Here is a 23,858-nt window from a genome sequence, read left to right as displayed (position 1 = left end):
AGCAAAATGCTTCACAGCAGCAATGAAAGACATAAACCACATTAGGTGTTTGGATGATATTTTAATTTTCTTGCTAAAAATCTTAAAAAGTTGCCAGATGAACAACAGCTGTCTGAGGATCACTGAGCCTCCTCAGTGCTTCACTGTAGACACAGATTTCTTTATTGCATGTAATATTTTTCCTCATCCATAGCTTCAAAGCACTGTCGTTTGGATTCCTCGCTCCACAGAACAGAGCGGGGATGTTTAGTGCGTCCCTTACTGTGGAAACTGAAACCTCAGTGGCCGCACCCACCAGGTGTTGTCACAGTTTTCTGCCTCCTCAGGAATCTGGTTTCAGCCGTTACTTCCTCTTCGGGCCACGCAAACACCAATATAATGCTACTTTTTTTGTTTCTTTTTTTGCCAGTAAACCTAATTTGCAGAGGGGGTTGCATATTTTCAGTTTAATCTCTAATTGTACATTTTTAAAGCTGATATGAATTAACTTTTTATAAATGTACATAAACTCTATTAATCCTCTAAATCACTTCCTGTAATTTCTTATCTTACAAATCTGGATTGTTGGATGTTTTAGAAGACTATCGATATTAACTTTATTTATTATTTTACTTTTTTTTATTTTTTTATCCAGATTATGAAAAGAAATCTAAATAATGTGAAGAGGATGACATCGCACCCTGTTTATCAGTACTGTAAGTGACTCCGCTTCACTGGTTTCAACCGTTAGTTGTGATGAATTTTCCTCTGACATGTTGGCGTGTGCCTCAGACATGACGGGGGCTCAGGACGGCAGCGTGAGGATGTTCGAATGGAACAGGCCACAGCAGCTCATTTGCTTCAGACAAGCAGGCAACGCTCGTATCACCCGGCTCTACTTTAACTCCCAAGGCAACAAGGTGTGCACACACACACACACTGAGAAAGAGAGGGAATATTGGCTGTGTATTGTTTGCTTGCTGCACTGTTGTGATTTTTCTAAATTCCTGTTGCAGTGCGGAGTTGCTGACGGAGAGGGATTCCTCAGTCTCTGGCAGGTCAACCAGACGTCCTCCAACCCCAAACCTTACCTGGTGAGGTCGACTCCCCGCCCTCACGTCAGACCGTCAGCGACAAACCAAACGCTTTCAAGTAAATCCTGATGTCACTGTTCTTCATTTTTGTTCTTTTCTTGCTGTCAGAGTTGGCAGTGTCACTCCAAGACCTGCGGCGATTTTGCGTTCATCACGTCCTCCAGCCTGATCGCGACAGCCGGACAGTCCAACGACAACAGGCAAGCGTCCACATCGAGAAACTGAATCGAAGACGTTTTGTTTTTAAAAGTCAGGTTGATTATTATGTTAATATTTGCAGAAATGTTTGCTTGTGGGACACTCTGATTTCACCTGGCAATACTATAGTCCACGGTAAGAAACCTGATGTTTAAAAAAAAAAAAGGTATTATTCCACCATAATAAGCTGCTCTGTAACGCGTCCGTCATGTTTCTTCCCTCAGCGTTCCCCTGCCATGAGAACGGGGCCACTGTCCTCGAGTACGCTCAGAAGCAGCAGCTGCTCATCACTGGGGGCAGGAAAGGCTTTGTGTGTGTGTTTGACATCCGCCAGAGACAGCTGCTGCACACTTTCCAGGCCCATGACTCGGCCATCAAGGCGCTCGCTCTGGATCCCTTTGAGGACTTCTTCGTCACCGGCTCTGCAGAGGGAAACATAAAGGTAACCAATTTTATTGGATTTTTCAAAAAATGTTTATTATATGTTTTATTTTTGATCTGATTTACATATTTCTTATGGTGATGTAAATAAATACAGAGTAGTAGATATGACTTATGTAAAAAAACAAAAAGAAGAAATAAAATGTATCACATTCCACAGCCTGCGAGTCTTTGGAAACGCCTTCTTTGGCCTCTATTCGGTTTTTGTTTGTAGAAACAAAAATGAAGCACATAAAAACAAATAAAAGTCAGAGAAGTGAACTGTTCTTGGTATAGCACGATGTGGTGATGAAATGCCCATTACCAAATTAGGACACATAACATAAAAAGACAGCCCAGATGGGGAAGGTGTCTTTTACCTAGCTTCCTCAAAGCTACACTGATAAGTTGAGCGTCTCATCCGGTTCCCATAGTGGGGGTGCTCCAACTATTTGTTATCACTTCCCTTGCAGGCGGCCGGCCTTGATCCTCCCTTTTACTGACACAAAGAAGAGCTGTTCTTATGAGACTATGAGTTACCTTGTGCAGCTGTCTAGGAGAGAAGAGTAGAAAAACAACTTATACAACTCAGAATATTTCATACATGTCCAGGTGTAATCTTAAATATTGTAGATAATTAATTTTGTTCCACAGTGGACCTATAGATCAAAATCACAATAGATTGGGTCAATGAACCTTGGTACTAAAGTACAAACTAGAATCCAGTAAATTGTAAATGTTATAAATTATTATATCCGGCATTTTTTCCAGTGTTTGTAAAAGTTAGCAGGTTTCTAAATGCTCACAACCTATCAGGCCAAGACACAGTTGTTTCTTTGAACAGTATAAAGAGCAATAGTGAAACATCCTCCACAAAAAGGTTCGTAAATATTGACTGGGAAAACAAAAAGAGTTCTCAGATCTGTGTTTTTCTCTCCAGGTCTGGAAGCTGGCAGGCCATGGCCTCATGCACTCCTTCAGCAACGAACACGCCAAGCAGTCCATCTTCCGCAACATCGGCAACGGCGTCACAAAGGTGGAGACGCGTCCGGGGAACCGCATCTTCACCTGCGGCGCGGACGGCACCCTGAAGATGAGGGTTCTCCCTGACCGCTACAACATCGCCAGCAGCATTGTTGACATCCTGTGATGCCTGCTTCCACATCTGAGGGTCCAAAGATGAAAAAGACGAGTAGAAAAAGAAACAAAACGATGCGAAGGCTCGTCAAACAGCCTTTAAGTGAGGATATTTCGTCAACAGCTTGCCGCGCTTTTTGGAGTGTGCAGAGGTCATGGGTTTACTGCAGAAGTAGATGTTATCCAGAGCGACAAAACCACAGCTGCAAACATTTCTTTTCGCCAAAAAGGCTGAAAACAAAAAGTTACAAGCAAACGGTATCATACTTGATTTTAAAAGCTAGATTTGTTGTAATTTTATTGATGAATCTCTTCTCATAGAGTGTGTCCATAGGGAAGCTATGCATGTCCTGTTCTCGTTCCGCGGTGCAATCACAGGTCTATTGATAGTGCTCTGTAAAAGTGCTCAAGCAAAAATTTTTAAAAAGTGTGTAACTGTCGTCATTTTGTGCCCACCGCTGAAATCTTTTAGCCTCTACTGTAACCAGCACTGTGGTTCGTTATTAAGTCAGTGGTTTCCGGTGTGATTCGAGTCGTTGGAATCTGCTTTTCGTTTCAATAGTTTTGGCCCCTCCGGCTTCTCACCGAAGAGTTGACGGCGCATCGCTCTTAACGGCGACGCCTCTCTTCTGTCCCCCTCCATCCACTGATCACTGGCTGCCCATCGCTCACTGTGGCCTCTCCTGGTTTGAGTTCGACCTGATCCAAGTGTGTGTTCTCTCTGCCGTGTCTGCCCGCCCTCCTGTTAGTGCGTTAGCCTCCCCGCTAGACCATCGAACGCCCCTCTGACTGTAACTTTTAATGTTTCATCTGTGTTGTCTGACGCTAAACACCCGACCGCCCAGAGCAGAAACACAAAGGTTCACTACTGGTTTTTGCACAAAACGATATCAATTCTGTTTTTATGTTTGTGGGTTGTTTTCTTTTTTTGTTGTTGTTGTTGTTGTTTTAATTGAGTTGATTTCAATATTTAAAGTATTTATATGTTTGTGTTTGGTTTACTGCTCCTTTGAAGAACTGTTTTAACTTATTGCCTTTTATTTTAGGAATGTAAGAGCTTTCACTGTTTCCGATTGGACAACGTGCAACAGTCTACTGTTAGTGTGTTTACCTCGCCAGCTGTTTTTATTTCATCCATGAGAAAATAGATATTTGCACTCAAATTCTGAAGACACTAAAGGTTTATTTCAAATATATAGGTTATCAAAGAAACTGTTGTATACAAATGAATGTCTGGCTTTATTTGCCCTGGTAGTAAAGCGTTTAAGATAGTTTTACTATATGAATTATATAAATATATATATATAAATATATACAGTACGAACTACAACAACAGCTTGTACAAACATGAAGACATTTCTTTATTTTTTAGTTTGTATCATACCAGTTGGATTAGTTGTGACTTTTGTTAAGTGTGTGGTATTTATTAAAGAGATTAGTGTTCCTCCCTCCTTCTGCCCACTACATGTGCTGTATGTGTTTTAGGAGTTTTACCAATGCTGTTTGTTGTGTGTGTGTGCGTGTGTGTGTGTGTGTGTGCATGCAAAGAAAGCCAATATCATCGTTAGATGTTTGCCGGGGCCATCGAGCCTGGGGGTGTTTGTGAGAGACGGGTCAAGGTAACAGTTTTACCTCTGTAAAGTGAATAAATGATTTTTATTTCATCAGGTTTGCTTTCTTTTTCTTTTGAAAAGTTTTTTATTTTTTGGTTTTTTTATTGAGTAGTGTAATCAGTCGGCACCGATGCTGTTTCACCACAAACGGTAGAAAACATGCAAACGTGCGGCTAAGGCCAAAATGATTCATATGCTTGGCAGATTTGCTTTAAAATTGTTTTTATTTTATTTCTTGTTTTAAATTGCTTTTTTACATATTTCCATGTAAATAAGCAATTTAAAACATATTACTACAACAAACTGTAGTAATATGTTGGTAAAATTAAGTTTAAATGTAAATCTGCCATGGATATGGATAATTGGGGAGTATAACCTTTCTACAAAATATGGATTGATTGCCATGCATTTGTCATCAAAAACAGATACAGAAGGTAAATCATTGGTTCAGTTTGCAACAACAGGTATTTATCACAGCTTCTTCTTTTTTTTACTTGTAATGGGAAAAACAAGTCATTTTTGGTGTTTAAAAAGATTTTGATGCCTTCACTGCCTTACTTAGACTAACTTAAAAGTTGCAACATTAAAGATATAGTCATGTCAAAATGTGTGCAGTGAAAAAAATACAAAACTAAAAAAAAAAACAAGCGATTAGGGTTTAGTCTGTTAGTAACATTGAAATCCCACTTTCAACTCATGCAACAACAAACGCAGAAACAATATAAATTCAGTTTACTGTAGAAAAAAAAAACAACTATTTAAAATCTGTTCAGACTCATTCGGACTAAATGTTCCACATGGCAATGAAGACTAATGTATATATTTGTTGTAAACGTTAAAGCTTTTTTTTCCTCTAAATCTAGCAGTGTGTAACTTTATCAACACGGGGTTTGCTTCGGAGCGTGATGTAATGGTTGTGTCTGTGAGATTATCACTCATCAGAGATGTAATGGACCACAAAGAGCCTGACGTAGCTCTGGTCCCAAACGTACAGGTGTCTGTCCTTCGGGCTGTAGGAGAGCATAGCCAAAACTCCCCCAGGAGACCTCAGGTCAAATGTCATGTTCACTGCCTTCCCCTTCAGCAGATCGAAAGCAAAGGTAACTCTTGCGTCCTTGGTGTCGGTGACGTACAAGACGCCACAGGCGATGAAAGCGTTGCCGGCCTTGGTGCGGGGGTACGTGGTGTTTATGTAGGACGTGATGGAGAAGGTCTTCTGGTCCAGCTGGGCTACCATGATGCTCTCATCCGCTCCCGAGGCAAATATCAGCCACAGGCCGTTTTCGTCGGCCGCCATCTTGAAGTAGGTCTTGGAGTTAGTCAGCAGATAAGACAGGTTGTTGAACAAGGCGTTGTCTATGTAGAGGGTGTGAAGCCTCCTGGTTCTGAAGTCAAATCTGGGAAAGGATCAAGAGTTTACTGAAAAGAAGTGAATGTAATGAAACTGGAACGGAGCCGCTCTGAGACGAATAACACTTACCTGGCGATTGTAGAAGTACCAGCGATGTGATAGTAGAGCGAGCCGTTGTGGACGGTGTGGCCGCAGCCTTGGTAAAACTTCCTGACATCCACCGTCTCGCTGCTGGCGTTCTGGAAAGCAGCCATGTTTTGGTACTCCTTCACCATGCGACCTGAGGAGGTTTTAGGCACAATCTTCACCCGACTGCCGTCTCTATAGGAAGCCTCCTTTGTAGAAACGAGGAGAGTCAAAACGGCTCACCTGAGAAGTGTTCTGCCACCCATATCCTCTCATCGTTCAGGTGAGCTGTGTCTTTCATCCACGTGCCGAACGTGCTCTCCATCTTTGCCACAATTCTGGGATTTATCAGGGACTTTATGAGGCACTCTGAGGGAAAACCAAACACGGTTAGATGTTGACGTCTGTAGGTGGTTGATTATTAGCGCTGTGAAGACAACAGCCTCACCGTTCTTAACCGGCTTTTCGTGAAGTTTCACAGCTTGTTTCACGGTCAAAGTTTCGTCGTTTGGCACGGCGTGCAACAGTCCTGCCAGGCACAGTGTGATTGGTTTAATGTTAACGTCTAATAGTAAATGTCAAACTCAGAAATATGGGATGATTGTTTCATCATCCTTAAGGTTATGGAGTTCAAGTTTACCCAGAGTATGAGCGGTTTGCAGGTGAGCTCTGTGGTGCCTCGTCCTTGGAGGCCCTTGAGGCCCAGGAGGTCCCATGGGTCCAGGAGGCCCTGGAGGGCCAGGAGGACCTGGAGGCCCTTAGCAATAAAAGCAACATGAAGATTTCTAAACCTTTGCAATTTAAGAAAAGGCTTCTTCTAAACTCCCTTTGGGTTTTACTTAGTCTCATTACCCTCAACAATGACTTCATTGGATGGTTCATATGGCTCTCCGGGTGGACCAGGCTCTCCTTGTTCTCCTTGTTCTCCTTTCTCACCCGGAGGTCCTGCACATGACGTTAAACAGCACAAACTCATCCAATATACAATTATTATGATTTTTTTTTTTTTTTTTTTGGTGAAATACTAATACACGGGCTTTGTTGCATCCATAAAGCAATCCATTGTGAAGTGGAAGTGGGAGAATTGGGAGATTTTCCTAAGTCATTCAGCTGAAGGCCAAAACCACAGTAATGAGTAATATTTGCTGGAAATGTGGGGGGAAAAGAGCCGTTTCCACCTCCTCCTCTCTGCCGTTCAGAGGTAAGACAATGCAGCATTGAAATATCTGACTATGAGAGATGAACTAGCAAAAAAAAACGTTAATCATCATCTACATTTAGTAAGCCTGCTCCCACAGATTAACAATCAACACATTCCCTTTTTATTGTTGCAGATTTACTGTGTTTACATAAAGAGACAAAAACATTATATTTATTTGCATGTTAAGGATTCAAACACAAAATGAACATGTCCGCGAAGCTTTAGTTTCAGATTCCCTCTTAAATTTTTATTTTATTTTTGTACCATAGTCTAGTCAAAGTTTGAGCCTCAACACTACCTCAAAAAGTGTTTTGTTTGGATTTGCTCTCAAATCATGTTTGTATTTTCATTTAGGAAACCTGCAAAAATAATCATGTCAGTATCTCATTAAAGTTTTTTGCAGATGAACTTAAATGTTGTCCAAGGAATGAACAAAAATAATTAAAAGAAAAAAATAACAGAAGCATCTAAAGGTCAGAAGTTTGACAACATGTCAAACTTAATGAAAAAGTATTTATATCAATATCGGTATTTTCTTGTTGTTGGATTGATACCAAAATATGCAGCATCACACACCTCCTGTGTGCCAACAATGTAATGAAGCACAAACCATCTGAGGCGCTCAGCTTATTAGCGCAGCTACCTTCAGGTTGTGGACATGCAGCAGCCATTAGACTTTGAGAATAATGAGGCTTTCACCTTTTCGAAACTGAAATTTAGATTTTAAGCAGCATTCCAGCTGATTTGTCTTACTTGTCTTATCTGGATCAAAGAGAGCAGACACTATGTGCCATAAACCTAATTAATATTTATTTATTGATTTACTTATTAAATCATTCAATAATTTAATAGTTATATTTAATAAACTGCACTATGAAGGTCATGCCTATGCTCAAGTGAAAGAATGCAGCAGTACAATTCAAAAGTGTAATAATATGTAATACCAGTGTATTTATTACAAGATTACAGCAAATTTTCAGCCTCCACAAATTGCTAAAACTGTGAGCTGGTCTGATGTTTATTTGTCCCGTGTGTATGTGAAGAGCGTGTTTGTTCGCAGTGGACGTTTTAACCTCAGATTATCCTAAGCCCTTTGATTGTTCCATTATGCCAGTAATTCCTCTCCATTTCGTCCATAACTGCCCGGAGCTTTAATGAAAATGGCCAGAGTGGATCCTCCCTCTCTCCATACCTTTCTTCCCTCTTTTTCCATCCGCTCCAGGCAGTCCATTCAGTCCTGGAGTGCCATCGGTCCCATTGTGGCCTGGCGAGCCGTCTGCACCAGGCAGACCTACACAACAAATGGATAGAATGGAAAAAAAAAAGAAAATAATAAACAGACAAGCAGCTCTTCCTCTAATGGGAAAGAAAAATGGGCCGCATTTCAGATTTGGGTTTAAGATGTGAGGCTTCACCTGGTGGTCCCGGCGGTCCTGCAGAGCAAAGTGTGAGGTTGTTGATGAGTAAGGTGTGAGTTATGTCTTTACATATACATTTGTAGCTAATATATGAAGGCATACCTGCGAGGCAGACTCCCTGAGTGCTGTTGCAGATGTCGATCAACAATTTGATCTGAGAAGAATCAGAAGAAGGAATATCTGAATTTATGATGATGGTAAAAATCACTGGATTGAAAAAAAGAGTAGTTTTTTAAAAAATTCATTTTAGGTGCAGATGAACATTATTTTGACTAATGTCCGTGCTGATCTGTACGAATAACAATGTAGGAATCTTATTGGTTGAAAAATGTAGTGTTGTCATCTGCAGATTGCATTGAGCAGCTCATGGTCTTAATGATACTGGGATCAAATGAAATCTGCAGCCTGTGATCATAGAATGAGCCAATTTAGCTCAATCAGACTTAAATATTTAAAACACTTTAATGAAATGATTAACAGTGCAACCATCTCACCGGCACCATGGAGTAAGTCATCATCATCATCATGTCGTCCTGTGTGCTGTGATGCTGGCCATGTCGGTGCTTGTGCTTCAGCTCCAGCTTCAGCTCGTCCTTCTCCTCTCCGACCTCCTGGCTGGCCTCCTTCAGCCGTGACCCCTTACCCCCATCGTCATGATGACGCTCCCGCTGCAGGTCCTTCTCCAGCTCCTCGCTCCTCTTGCTCCTGGAGTACTGCTGGTGTTGCGCGCGGTCCCCGGGGCCCGCTCGCAGCCCCGCGGCCCCCCGCGGCACCTCCCGGAAGAACTCCACCACCGAGCTCTGCTCCACCTCGGCCAGCCTCGCCTCGGTCCGCTCCAGCCGCGCGCGCTGCTGGCTCTGCTGGGCCACGAGGACGAGGAGGCCCACGGAGTTGACCAGCGCCACCACGCAGGTCCCGTACAGCACCATCCGCTGCGGGACGGTCATGCTGGGGGTCGGGATCCACATTGTCAGGACCTCGCTTCCTCGCTTCTGGGGGTCCACGACGTGCTTCAGCATTCACGGGAGGATGACGTTCCAGCTCAGGGTCGGAGGTCCCAAAAACAAAACAAATCACTGTGGTCGATTGAATTCAAGGGAAAGCCATTGGAGCGCTCCAAATAACCCTCAGCGTGTGCCCTCTACCATGGTGGTCTAATCTGAAGACTGACTGGTAAACACAGTTGTGGATGTGCTGCTCACCCAGTTGCAGCGGGGGTTGGTGTGTGTGTGTGTGTGTGTGTGTGTGTGGTGTGTGTGTGTGTGTGTGTGTGTGCGTGTGTGTGTGTGTGTGTGCGTGCACGGCCTGTGTAGGAGTGCGCATCACACTCAATCTTCTGAGCTGGTCCGGGAAGAAACCCCAGCCTGTTCAGTCACCTGATTTATATTCATCAGAAGCCATTTTACTGCACCGCCGTGGGCAGACTGACATCACCGCACATCGACACACATTTTGTTTTTTTGTGTGATGCACACGCAATGGCACTCGCATTGCATAACACATGCAAACTTTCGATGCGCGCTGGACAAAGTTCCGTGACGTCGCGTCGTCGTTTGGATTCAGAGAAAGCAGACAAAATCAGAGAGCATCAACGTCACCGCGGCGCCTCGGAGTTGGTTAGTCTCCCTCGGTCTCCGAGCGCCTTTGTCCTCCCCGGACGGCCCCCTGCGGCTCCTCGGCCCTGTCACATCTAGGTGGCTTTCATTCACCGACGGCACCACTGACCCATTTCTATTCCTTCAATTTGGCCCACGACAGGGACATTTCACCTGACGAGTGACAGTTCAGGAGGGAACTACATAAATAACAACCTTCAGATCGCTGAAAGGTCTCAGAGCTGGTTGCGGTACTGCTTTGGGGTTCTGCAAAACCGAATCACTTGATTAGTCTCTCTGGACATATCCACTGAAACAGACTTGGATGTACTTCCCAGCTATTTTCTGTAACTTTTGCGGACAAAGACGCACAGATTTCACTACTGCTTTTAGAGTTAGTGTGGGGCCTCATGCCTGAGGCTGTGGGTCATGGACAAGCAGCTTGAATTGCTCCGCCAGATGTGTAGACATGTACACAGATAACGTCTTAAAAACATGGAGGCTGATCCTTCGCTGCTCCTCATTCACTGCCCCAAGCTTAGCTGACAGAAAACAGAGCGAAGCCGCCATTTGGCAGACGAACGCCAAAGGAAAATGTCGACTCCTCACAAAATGGCTTCGCTTGAAGTAAACATTTGCGTTTCGATCATCTTCCTGCCGAGCATCTTCGTGTCTTCTTCCAGGCATTTTGACTCCAGAGTTAATGAAGGGCACGGAGATAACCTGGCGCACTTTCAAGGGAAGTTCACCCCGCTGCTCAGTGTTTCCAAGGTTGAGTTTCATTAAAGCCCGGCTGGTGTCGTTCAGACCGGAGGCCAGCTGAACAAAAAGCCACGATCAACGTTAAAACACTGCTTCAGAAGGAAATAAGCAGCTGCAGCTGTTAAAACATCATAAAAGGTCAGAGTTCAAGAGAACTTTATCAGAACAAAAACATTTTCACTTCATATCGAATCCTGTGAGAGTCACAGGATTCAGTATGGCTGTAAGATTTAAAAGTTACTGCTTCTGTATACAATAAGTGAAGTTAATTGCAAAGTTCAGGGAGAGGACCATAAAACTGTACTCTTTCTGGCTGCTGTCTCCACGTTTTTATGAGAGCTTGGGGCTGAGGCAATCTTCTCTCCATTATCATATCTTCTTTCCAAGCCTGCAAAGCCCTTCTAAACTTGATCCAATACATTTGTCAAGGTTTCTTAAGTAAGTCTTACAGCACCGAGTTGGTAATTTAAACTGAAGCATAGTCACATGCACATCTTTTGTAGCCAGCAAGTGGTTCTAAACTTTTAGGTTTTGATTGCAAGACAAAGGCAAACATGTCATCGTCTAACATGTAACTGTGCAATCATCACCTTCAGATGCAGTAAAGACAAAGTTGTGGTTGACCACAGCCCTGAACCCAGAGACAAGTTTACCGAGGGGCTGTCGTTGCCTAATCATCCAGAACAATCTTGGTCTAAGCCATCAGACAGGCCTCAGTTATTGTGGCAGGCCCCAAGCGCACAGTCGTGCGTTTGAACCGTGCGCATTCTTGAACTCGAATGTGGGCGGTGAGTGAACTGACAGAGCCTTTCATGCAGAGCGATTAAACGCAGCGAAGGGAGAGATGAAGCCAAACACTGTGGACTTTGTCTTGAATTACAACCCTCAGCTCCCAAAACAAGATGTTAAAGGAGGGCATTATGTATATTCCAGGCACATGGTGCCATTCTATGGCACAATCAGGAAACCATTCGATTTATGCTGGATACAACAAACATAAATGGAAAGAAATTTGACTTTGCAATTTGATGCTTTGAAATTGTCCTTTGGAAGCTCCTTCTCTTTGTGACACGTCGCCTTCAGGAGGTCGTCACGACAAGGCGCCTCGTTATGTCCACCAGGCGTCGGCTAATTGCTGCTGCCTCTAATTTGAAGGAGCTGGGAGGTGGTGTCACTGGGGATGGGTGCTCTGTGAGGTGGAAGCTCAGCTGGGGACTGCAACTCCATGGAGGATGTTTCTTGCTTTGTATGATGAGCGAGAATTTAAGGAACCCCCTAATGATCCAAGTAAAATGAAAGTCGTGCAGAATGAAACATAGAGTTTGGGCAACAATTAGTTCCTCCACTTTCTGCTATTTAAAACTTTGTGCTCTTCAATAACTAAGTACTTAACATGAAGTCAAATCCCTCCACTACTTTGGTGTATTTCAGGTTTTTTATACTGTTGTGGAAAAAAAAAATATTTCCAAGCACCGTTCAGGTAAAATCACTCAATCAGATTAATTCATATATTGTGCACAAGCATGTCTGGATGCAAAGCTCCCCCTGAAACCTCTACACGTAAGCTCCATACAAAGATAAAGGAACCAAAACATGGGAAACATTTCAGGTTCCCAGGCAGCTGTGCGAAACGACTTCCCACCTCGTACATGTAACCCAAATAGCTTTAACTTTGGTGGGAATACACAGGACTTAGAATAGTTTAGTTTAGTTTAGTTAATTTCAGCATACATGTTTCTCTGCACTACATTAGCTAAAAGTGACTTTTTCTTACTGTTTATGTTCTTCAGCATTTGATAAGCAGAAAGTTTTGCTTCTAAAGAAGATTGGACACTGCTTTATTTCTTTAACGTTTTTCAATAAACTGAATGATAATCACGAAAGAGATGATTTCTATAAATGACAAAGATCAAAGTTTGATTCTAATTATTGAATTACATTATGAAAGCAAATTAATCTTCCTAAAGACAGGAAAGCTGTTGGTGACGATCATTAGACAAAGAAATCCCAGAGCAGTGTGGATTTCTGCTAACATCTCATACAAGCTTCTGCGAGATGTGGTGGTGGTATTATGGTGTGGGACGGTTTGACATTACACTACAAATTTAGAGGATCTGTGTAAAAGGCACTAATATGAACAGGGTGTAGCAGGTAACACGTAGCACTGACCGAGACAAAGAGATGTTGCACCCTGAAATAAAAAAAAAGGATCAAATGTGGTGAAACTGTGAAGCTTAGGAAAGGGAAACAACTACTTAGTATGTGAATGAATTTAAAAGTGAGGAAATCAGATGTTTTAGGTAATGTCTGAGCCAAATACACAAAAAATATGATAGTATTTACAAACGATTAATAAAAGCTATTTTTTTTACCCCATCTATACTTTAACAACAGATCTCGAAATCCTCATTTAAACCGCATGACATTTTATTTGAGTGATTCATGAGTAAACAGGCAGATCCTGTGAAGCTCATGTGCTGCTCAAATGTTATCCAAGCGAATTCAGAAAAAGCAAGTCGTGACTTTCAGGAATTCATTAAAAAGCTATTAGAAATCCTAATCTGACCAAACTGAAAGCGACAAATCAAGTTAAATAAAAAGTGAGATTGTCGTATATCATCCCAACTTTATCAGCCCTGCCTGGCCTGCAAAGACGAAAACTACCAACGAATTGGGCTGCAGAGATAAACTTCCCATAATGGCAGCGATAACACGGGGTTTCCCATGCGCTCTGAAGCCAGCTGTTGTGTGTAGGATCGCATTCCTCTGATGTTCAAAGGACGGCGCGATGCTTCTCATCAACAAAATGACAAACAAATGGTTCTGCCAACATGCACTCGCTCAACTGAGACCTGTACGCTCAAGGGCACAGGCGCAAATCCAGCTTCTCAAGGTCTAGCCAGTATTGTTTACCATTTTCCAAAGATGTTGTGGCTTTTGTTTTACCCTGACCTGGCTCGTCACCAGCTCAAAGAGCCTATAAAGAGACAGCTCAAACAGCTTTCATCATTTCCACCGGTTGGGCTTGAGGAGCGACGTCGTTTTGTACCCTCCGTCTTATGGATTCGATCTCTTCCTGTGGTGGGACCATGTCCACTGTGGATCTGGATGGTGTGTTGACAGACCTGGTGTCCATTTCCCTAAACGCCACAACACACCTGTCACCTGTTATCCCGACAGCAACAAGAACCCTCATTCTTCTCGTTTGTCTGCTGGTGGTGGCTTGGAGTCACACGGAGAAAAACACGGTTCCAGGTAGGTCCGGCTTTAGTTTCTTAGCCTCAGACAACGAGCTCAGCGTGAACTCCAAAAAATTCACTGTCATCTACCACAACAGGCCCTTGGTTCTGCCTGGGTTTTGGTCCACATTTATCATATTTGAGATTTATCTGGACTGGGATTGGCACAGCCAGCAACTACTATAACAAGAAGTACGGCGACATTGTCAGAGTTTGGATCAACGGAGAGGAGACCCTTATACTCAGCAGGTTGGTTTTCTCCTTGAACGTTAAATGCTCTGTACAAATCCTCTCAACTTTTATGACAACCCTTTTTTGTTCCCCCTTCATCAGGGCCTCAGCAGTTAATCACGTTCTGAAGAATGGAAACTACACCTCTCGTTTTGGGAGCAAACCAGGACTCAGCTGCCTCGGCATGAACGAAAGAGGCATCATCTTCAACAACAACGTAGCCCTGTGGAAAAAGATACGCACCTATTTTGCCAAAGGTATCACCTGAGAGCCTCAAACCGGCGCTGTAGAGTGCAAATAGTTCACACGACTCTAAATCACAAACAAAACAAACCCTGCCCCCCCGTTTTAGCCCTGACAGGTCCCAATCTGCAGCAGACGGTGGAGGTCTGCGTGTCCTCCACGCAAACCCACCTGGACGACCTGGACAGCTTGGCTCACGTGGACGTCCTCAGTTTGCTGCGCTGCACCGTGGTTGACATCTCCAACAGGCTCTTCCTGGATGTCCCGCTCAATGGTGGATAGAGCCAGGCATCTCAGGACAGAAACAAAAGTGTTGATTCGGAGCACATTGAGCTAATCATTTTGTGTCGTCTGCAGAGAAAGAGCTGCTGCTGAAGATTCACAGGTATTTCGAAACGTGGCAGACGGTGCTGATCAAGCCTGACATCTACTTCAAGTTTGGCTGGATTCACCAAAGACACAAGACAGCAGCGTGAGTCAGTGTGCTGTCATGTGCACATGTTGACCAGTAGGGGCTTATTTTCAACAGCAAGGCAACATTCATTTATCTTCTCACAGCCAGGAGCTTCAGGATGCCATAGAAAGCCTCGTGGAACAAAAGAGGAGAGAAATGGAGCAGGCAGATAAGCTGGACGTCAACTTCACGGCAGACCTCATATTTGCACAAGTTAGTGAGATAATTGCGTGTCTCCGAACAAAGCCCTGAGTGTTTTTGTTAGTATTATTTTCTCCCTAACTCTTTGTGCGTGCGCTCCCAGAACCACGGAGAGCTGTCGGCTGAGAACGTGAGGCAATGCGTGCTGGAGATGGTGATCGCTGCTCCGGACACGCTGTCCATCAGCCTCTTCTTCATGCTGCTGCTCCTCAAACAGGCCCCCCACGTGGAGCTGCAGCTGCTGCAGGAGATAGACACCGTCATAGGTAAACACAGGTTGCAGCTCGTTCTGTAGCGTTGCATCGATGGTCTTTTCTTCTCACCAAATGAGTTGGATTCAACATTAAACTAAAAGGGTTGCACTCAGTTGTTTTTTCCTGACATTGATTGCAAACAAGTTCCTCAGTTGGTCTGACTCAGATGGCTGTGAAATATCCGCAGCTTCTGGTAGCAAAACAGGACTTTTTGTATCTCTTTGAAGGCGACAGACAGATGCAGAATGGGGACCTCCAGAAGCTGCAGGTGCTGGAGAGTTTCATCAACGAGTGCCTGCGCTTCCACCCGGTGGTGGACTTCACCATGCGGCGAGCCCTGTCGGACGACGTCATCGACGGCTACCTGGTGCCAAAGGGCACAAATATCATCCTGAACACGGGCCGCATGCACCGGACGGAGTTCTTCCACAAGCCGGACGAATTTAGTCTGGAGAACTTCCAGAAAAACGTGAGTGGTGTGAAGGTTCAACAGGCCAAAAATGAACTTTTAAAGACTGTGGTAGTTCTAATTGAATTGTTTTCAAATGTAAATGTAAGAGAACTAAATTCATTTTCAAACTCTTTGATCGTCTTTTTCTCTTTACCATCCGCATTGATGTGGATTAAAATTTGATTAAACCACTTGGCAGAAGTTTCAGCGAGGCTTTTGGGGATTTTGCTGCAACATTTGAATCTTCAGTCTGCAAAATGAATCGCAGCAGAAGAAAATCCTTACGCATGTGAAATTCTAACCTGCTGCTGGAAACACTGATGATTTCGGCGGTTAATGATTGCAAATATTAGCTGTGGACGAATTGAAATATGGCATTCATCAATAATCACAGTGTTTGAAACTGTAGCTTTTAGTTTTCTGCTTTCCAAACTCGACCATTTCAACCGGCTCTCTGCTCGGTCCTGTCCTCTCAACATGCCGCCTGTCCTCTCAACATGCCGCCTGTCCTCTTCCAGACTCCTCGCCGTCACTTCCAGCCGTTCGGCTCGGGCCCTCGCGCCTGCGTTGGCAAGCACATCGCCATGGTCATGATGAAATCCATCCTGGCGACTCTGCTGTCGCAGTACTCCGTCTGCCCCCACCAGGGCCTGACCCTGGACCGCCTCCCACAGACCAACAACCTCTCCCAGCAGCCCGTGGAGCATCAGCAGGAGGCCGAGCAGCTCAGCATGAGATTCTTACCCCGACAGAGAGGAAGCTGGCAAACGGCAGCAATGTTCTCATAATGCGGCGTGGATACATCCCTACATCTGTTTATTGTCTTGTGATTGTACAAAAGCACTGCTGTTTCATTTTGCGAGTATTTTGTGTTTATACTTATTTTGTTATGAACTATGTACAATGTAAGGGTCTATATGCTATGTTTGAAGCAAATGTAAATGTTTATGTTAAGAAGGTGTGTTTTCGTCTTTCTTTTAACGCTTTACGAAACACAGCAAGAGCAAGGAAAGCTGCTTTATGGAACTGAAAATATATACATAATATATATTTATCAGTACAACTCAAATCAAACAGAAAGTGTTGCATCGACAACATTAGAAACATTCATGGAAGTTAAATTAAGTGTGAAAATGCAATATTAAGTGGAAGCAATTCAAATAAAAGCACTCGGTCAAGACGTCTGTAATGTACCATAAGTATCTATTTATAAGTTCAGATTAATTTTGAAAAGCTCAAAAATAAATCAGAAGTTACATTTTTGTATATAACGGTATTTGTCAGCAGAGGGCGCTATTGTACCTCCAGAAGGCCTGCGGTGTATGGTTCAGCAGCCACGTCTAAATAAAGTAACCAATCTGTTCATTATGCTCAATTGGACTTCCTCTGGGCAAATTTCACAAGCTGATGCTTTGCTTCCTGTCTTTGTTTCTTTCTTTCTTTTTTTTTTTTGTTTTCTCATTGTCAACACCTCTTCAGGAGTTTAGCAAAAAAAAAAAAAAAAAACATAAGAAAAAAACTCAAGAGCACATCTCAGAAGTTTGCTTGCCTCAGGATGCCCTTAAAACAATAACAGATAAATGGTGGGGGAAGGTTTCCTCTGTGCAGCACAGTCCCTCTGCAGATGTCAGTCGTCAGCTGTCTGTCAGGGATGCAAGTCGGCGAAACATCAGAAATGAGTGAGTGGGCTGCGTCCTATATTGACACAAAACCACCTCCTGAGACCTGCTTTTGCTGATTAAAGGTAGACGAGGAAAGAAGAGACACACGTACCTTTTGGAGCAAATCAGCATCTGCAATAAAGCATTTCAGCACTTCAGCGACAAATTTATTGATTGTGTTCGGGTTGGGTTGACTCCTGCTGTAGGATAAAAACAGATATATGTTCAAAAAAAAACAAGTCACGTCTGTAAGGGAGATTAAGTAATTAAACTTTTGCAACAAAACAGTTTTAAGTTAAAACACAAAAGAGAAATTGTTACAGACATAAATAGAGACACAGCTTTGTATGTGTTAAAATTATGATTTATATATATATAAAAAAACTGATTAAATAAAACGTGTAAAGTATAGAAGCAGTGTGAAAGAACAAGATGTGATTTGATTTCCAACCTGTTCACATCCACTATTTTAAAACAGTTACAGCAGAAACACAAAGCATGAGCATCCAGCAGAGATGTCACTGAGTTCCTGTTTAATTTGTCAGTTCCTCATCTGTGTTTTCCTCTGTCTCCCAGTATTTTATTTTTTTTTATTTTTTGCTTTGCTAAGCTAACCTGTCACATACTGGGAAGTTTGACCACAGCCTGAGCCACTGATGAGGACAAGCTGGATCCAGTGAGAGGCTGATTTAAGTTTGGAAAAGAAATGGATAGAAGAGGATCTGTGTTCAGCTGAAGTGTTTCCGCCAAACGCGATCTGACAAATGTGTTAACACTTACTGAAGGGTACAGAAGTGGCTTCAGGCAAAAAAAAAAAAAACATGCCAAAATTATGGTCTAGTCACACCAGGACCCAACTACTGTCATGTCCGTTTTGAAACATGGTGGTGGTAAAATACGGCCATGATACAGTCTACCTGAGCTTGGCCAATTCTGTCAAGAGAAACGGATGGATAGATGTTAGTGAAGAAGATTGTGCAAAACCGATAAAGGATTTGCAGGCTTGATTTGGTTCTGTTCCCAACCTTTGGCCGAGATAGTCTGAACGCACAGTAAATGCACGGCTGAAGCTAAAGCCTCAAATTGTTTCCTTCATGTAAATAAAATAAGACAGAAGAATTTCGAAAGTGACTTCACTGAGAATAATGGGATCCAAGATGGAAAATAATAAAAGAGATGTGGCTCCAAACTAAGGGATGCCAGACATCTGCTGAATAGATCTGTGGCAACATTTAATTCACATGCACTGCAGTAGTTGGATTGATGTGCGTGTGTGTGTGTGTGGGGGGGGTGTGTGTGTGTGTGTGTGGGTGGGTGGGTGTGTGTGTGCGTGTGTGTGTGTGTGTGTGAGAGAGAGAGAGAGAGAGAACTACAGTTTATGCAATACTTTTAAAAAGGAAGTGAAAAATGCTTGTGTTTTCATTTTGTTCATCTTGTTTGTGACACAAAGATTTTACTGCATGCAGCGTCATGTTGTTAGGATGACTATGATGAGACGTCTGTATTACGGCCCATTGAGCTGCATTTCGATTGGAGTCGATTGTCAATACCAACTAGACTTTATGTATTTGCTCATCAGAGTCTATTACGTTTATTTTGTGGTTATTGGAAGCCTAATGGTCTATATATGCATCTAGCTCAGCTTCCCAATTACAAATTCATGCAGCGAGGATGACAGATGGCCTTTAAAAAAAAAAAAAGTCCAGCCTCATAGCAAAACTTTACACAGTCTTGCCTCGTACTCTGATTGACAATCTGATTGATCACATACTGCTAAGGACCCACACAAACACAGCCGCCGACAAACACACACCCACACATCATTTTCAGCTTAGATTCTCAAATGCCAGCAGCCATACTGTCTTTCTGTTTAAGTCCCCTGCTGGATTAGTGCTTCATTAAAAAAAAATAGGAGCACTGGTGGTCATGGAAACATCCAGCAGAAAGGAAAAACTGGCAGTGTACTCGTCTCCCTTCATCGTCGGCGCGCTGTCACTGTGAATAGTACCTCCTACAGTCAGCAGTGACACTGTTTTCCATGATGCTCCCAGACATTTGCCTTTTTGCACGCCTCTCTGCCTCCCTGGTAATGAGTGCACCAATTTTCAGAACGTTTCATAAGAAAGTGGGACAAAATATCTCACCGAGCTCCAGTTCTTCTCATCAAGCTCCTTTGTAACAGGAAACCCAGACGGGCAGGACACAGTCTGGTAGGGAACTTATACTTGCCAAACTCAACTCATTGGTTTCCGGTTAAATAGCAGAGAAGACTGGTCACACTCTTCATCCCAGCACAGTTTTCTGCATCATGTTCTGTTTTTTATGTTTTTTTTACAAACAAGGTATGAGGGGTGAAGTTTGAAAGTTTTCAAAATTAAACATTTCCCCTTAGTAATCTAAGTTTGGCTCTTAGTATCCAACGTGAACAGCTCTAAAAGTAGAAATCTGTGACTTTCTTGGTCAAAACTAGTTGCAGAGGTGTAGTTTATCATATGTACTATCAACTAAATGAGCAAAACCAGGCTTTTGAAGGATGCATGTTTCCCAAAATAGAAGGCAAAAATAACTGAGATGCACCTTCAGACTGTTTCTACAAACATTTCAGCATGGCGCCTTGATGGGATGCCACTCTTGTATTTAAAGTTCATCTTAAAATTTTCTTGACACTAAATATTCCAAAGTCAGTTATTGATGGAACTATAAAAATCTGGAGGAAAGTTGGAGCGATGGCCTGAAACCAAGGTTTGTGATGCACACAGGTCAAAGGCTACAGATTAAATGTCATGCAATGTTCAGATTAGATCCAGAACAGCACATAGAGAGCTTCATGGATCGGTTCAGATAGTGTTAGAAGCAGATGTAAGGAGCTCCAGAATGGTGCAAGAAGACAATGCCCAGGGTAGAGTCTGACCTCATAAATGCATTTCTGGTAGAATGGCCATACATTTCCCAAGCGCACTTTTAAACCCTTTAGATAGAGTCTAATTCCAAAACCAGGTTGAGACGGCGAACTTAAACATGATACAAAACTTGTGTAAGGAGGTCGTGGTGATTAAATCCTGCAGTGCCAGCGCTGAGGATCTGGAGAAGCATGGTGGTAATGGTGGGAGTGTAGACATTACATGGCCGGGTCATCAGGAGGTCTGTGTCAGGATGTGATGCGATCGGGTAAATGACAGAGTGGTCCTGGGAATGTGCAGCTGACGTGTGGATTACGATGCATGCAGTTAAACCGAGCAACATGAGGAATCCCTGCAAACTGAAGGAGGATTTCTGAATTTGCCACCATCCAGTCATCCTATGAGAGATTCTCTACATCATGGTAGTGGGTTTTCATCCTGCTTGTATATTGATTCAAACATTTTAATTACCACACAATGCATCTGTTGATCGCTAATGGAGACAGACATGAGCACCATAGTCCCTTTTAAAACTAATTTGATTGGATTGCATGTTCTGTTTATTTCATTCGTCAATTTGTATTTAGCATTCACAAATCTACAAATATATCTACTCCTAGTATTGTCTTAAGAACCCATTCAGTGCTGATGATGGGCGGCACCAGAAGGCTAAAATTAGAGCTCAGCCGGTATGACCTGCAGAGAAACGTGCTCACTGATAACATCTGTTTTGGTTAGATATTTTTATTTCTCCAAACACACAAAGGTACAGCAGACAATCATAATGCTGTTCTGTCTCAGGCCAGGAGCTTCTATTCATGCCCACGCAGGCCTCACATCCACTCTCCATTTCACATCAGGTCAAGAAAAAAAAAAACAACAGAGAGCAGCTTTATTGCCAGGATCAAAGAAGCGCAGCTTGTTGTTATTACTGCCACATCCTTTTTTTTCTTTATTATTATCATTATTATCTGCAGAATTGCAGAGGCGAGTCGACCTGACACGCAAACAGGCAGCAAATGCTCGCCTAGTCAAAGATAAGTGAGCCTGGGGCAGTGGGGAGGAAGGCTGGTGCCATCTGGTCCCCAGCGTTCCCGCTGAGCAGCTTTCAGGTCCACACCTGGGACGGCGGTAATGCCTGTGAGTTCTGTCGGATCACCGACTGACCGCCCACCTGCCCCCGACACGCCGCCTGGCCTCATCTAGCAGAAATTAATTCACGTTGATTAAAAAGAAAACCAACTTATGATCTGTTTGCACATGCATGGTGCCAGTGTGTTGCATTTATTCGCCTCGACGGGTTTCCGTCGGGGTCCTGACGGGTTTGCAATCACAGGATCCATAAAGGCATTTAAACAGCATGAGCTAAAATGACCACTGACTCTTGGAGACGTTTCAGCTGCGAAATTATATCACTCTTTGCAAGTCGTTGCGGAAGCATTCAGAAAATAGATGCTGAGAAAAGATGGTGCTGAGCCCAAAGGGGTAATGGACCCTGTTCCTGCGGATACTGGGACACAGCTTCAGTCCATTGTTACGTATACAGTTCTAAACACACAGTGTGTAATTAAAACAGGACCTTCAATAGCACAGCAACACCCATGGACGGAAGACAAAAGCTCAGCCCTCAGCTGGTGGACGTAAGCTCTAATTCTCCATCAGAAGCAAGAGAAATAAAGTAGCAACAAAATCAAGAAACCTTTGGATGTTTGACATTAGCACAGCAAATTCAGGTTTGTCTTCAGTAAGAGCTCACTTTACATGCTCAGTGTTATAACACGCTGCAACATGACCAGTAAATTGGGAATGTTGAGAGATCAATATCGTCAAACAGCACCAACACTGTCCATTTCATATTAGTGGGGATGTTCAGGTCGCTAAGCCATTACAGAAATACATTTTTCATTCTTTCAAAGAATATAATTTGTTTTTTTTTTATTGCAGCATGATTCTTCTTCACCTTCTTCTGTGATTGGCTGGGAAAGATGGACAAAATGTCAACTCTTTTACTGAATGCAGCTCTTTCAAAGTTGTTTGAAAAATCTCAGATACCATTGTGTATTTTTCTGATTCTGAGTCCTTGAATGTTAATGAAGTTCTGATGCGATTTCAGATTAATGAAAACATTCTTCAGTGGCGTATCCAAGGACTTGTTCTCAAGGGAAAAGGTAACATTTTCTGTGAAAGAGAAGAAATAGTTCTTCCTTTTGTGTTTGAAAGTTGGTATTTCTTATGCAACCAAAGTGATGGTGCTAAAGCCTCTATCACACCTTTGATCACCTCCCAATAATCCTTGCAGCATACGCTCCCACACTGCACACTTTGCCCAGAGGTCTTGACTAAATTCTCTCTATTCCAATGATCTTTACCTCCTCTCTACTCATCAGCTTTCCACAATTACTTCTGATTTCAGATTATGTAAAATTTATAGTGACGTGCAAAAGTGTTATTGCAGTTTGATCTTCCGCATTCTGGTGTGCTTCAACCAGAAGTCTAAGCTAAGATGTATTTCATTCAGATTTTATGAGATGGACAGACAGAAAGTAATGCCAAATTGCGAAAGTGATGAAAAAGGATACGGTGGACTGACTCCTGATATTCACGGAGGAGAATAGCTGAAACTTGTGAATATTTGACAGCTCTCTGAAATGCTTACAGCTGCATATTTTGACAGTCAAAAACACCAAAAAAGCATTAATAAACATTAATAAGCACATTGGAAACGTTGGAGAGTACAGCCAATCAGCACCAAGCAACATTAAATGAGCCTGGATCGGCTGCTTTTGAAACGAGCCAATAGCGTGTTGACTAACATAGTAACAGTACTGGCTTCCCAAGCTGCACCTTCTTTCAAATATTTTAAACATGCTTTATGGAAAAAAAAAAATCTGTCTGGTGTGGTACATTATGAAGCTGATTGCTCTGCATTTGTCTTCACAAAATAAGTACAACCATCATATGCATGGCATTTGAAGTTACATTTTTTGTATTTGTTTGCCACACATCATTTGGCATGACAGTCAAAAACGTCAGCCCTTGTGTCACTTAACAAGAACACCTCCTGTTTTCTTCCCTACGTATTCTTGTGGAAAGCTGAACACACATTTTGTTATGGCTCCTTTCCAGCAATGGCATCCGGCTTCAATGCAAGGAACAGAATTAAGGAACTGATCAATTCTGTCAGCAGAGTATCCCACTGGAGCTGTGGCTCTCTGCTGCTCCTCCAAAGTCACCACGGGCCTCTTGGCTGCTTCTCTGCTGAGCTCTCTCCTGGCCTGAATAGTTTGGTTTTAGTCACAGTGTTTGTCTTCAGATGACAGACTGAATATG

At 42.9% G+C, this 23,858-nt stretch overlaps 3 protein-coding genes across 3 annotated transcripts in view; 2 read left to right on the top strand and 1 right to left on the bottom strand.

The window, feature by feature from the left end:
* Positions 1–4,492, top strand: part of dmxl2 (Dmx-like 2) — a 41,441-nt gene extending 36,949 nt beyond the window's left edge. The window contains 7 exon segments of the mRNA XM_055045251.1: positions 635–695; positions 772–899; positions 996–1,073; positions 1,182–1,273; positions 1,354–1,406; positions 1,496–1,713; positions 2,632–4,492. Coding sequence (XP_054901226.1) covers positions 635–695; positions 772–899; positions 996–1,073; positions 1,182–1,273; positions 1,354–1,406; positions 1,496–1,713; positions 2,632–2,841 — 840 coding nt within the window. The 3' untranslated portion in view covers positions 2,842–4,492.
* gldn (gliomedin) lies at positions 4,466–9,688 on the bottom strand. Its single transcript, XM_055045252.1, has 10 exons — positions 9,032–9,688; positions 8,640–8,691; positions 8,535–8,552; positions 8,312–8,410; positions 6,771–6,863; positions 6,559–6,675; positions 6,367–6,447; positions 6,162–6,287; positions 5,922–6,072; positions 4,466–5,838 (listed from the first exon to the last, which is right to left on the bottom strand). Exons 1-10 carry the CDS (start codon positions 9,554–9,556, stop codon positions 5,373–5,375), a joined length of 1,728 nt encoding a protein of 575 aa, XP_054901227.1. The 5' UTR covers positions 9,557–9,688; the 3' UTR covers positions 4,466–5,372.
* A 4,265-nt stretch (positions 9,689–13,953) lies between these two features.
* On the top strand, positions 13,954–17,025 carry LOC129369686 (aromatase). Its single transcript, XM_055045253.1, has 9 exons — positions 13,954–14,149; positions 14,232–14,382; positions 14,467–14,621; positions 14,717–14,881; positions 14,965–15,079; positions 15,166–15,274; positions 15,366–15,528; positions 15,744–15,985; positions 16,486–17,025. Exons 1-9 carry the CDS (start codon positions 13,954–13,956, stop codon positions 16,753–16,755), a joined length of 1,566 nt encoding a protein of 521 aa, XP_054901228.1. The 3' UTR covers positions 16,756–17,025.
* Positions 17,026–23,858: the final 6,833 nt, after the last annotated feature.

Source organism: Poeciliopsis prolifica, unplaced genomic scaffold (genome assembly GCF_027474105.1).
Source record: "Poeciliopsis prolifica strain line A6 unplaced genomic scaffold, Auburn_PproV2 SCAFFOLD021, whole genome shotgun sequence".
Taxonomy (NCBI): domain Eukaryota; kingdom Metazoa; phylum Chordata; class Actinopteri; order Cyprinodontiformes; family Poeciliidae; genus Poeciliopsis; species Poeciliopsis prolifica.
The sequence above is the reverse complement of the archived record's forward strand: the minus strand, read 5'-3'. Positions and strand labels throughout refer to the sequence as shown.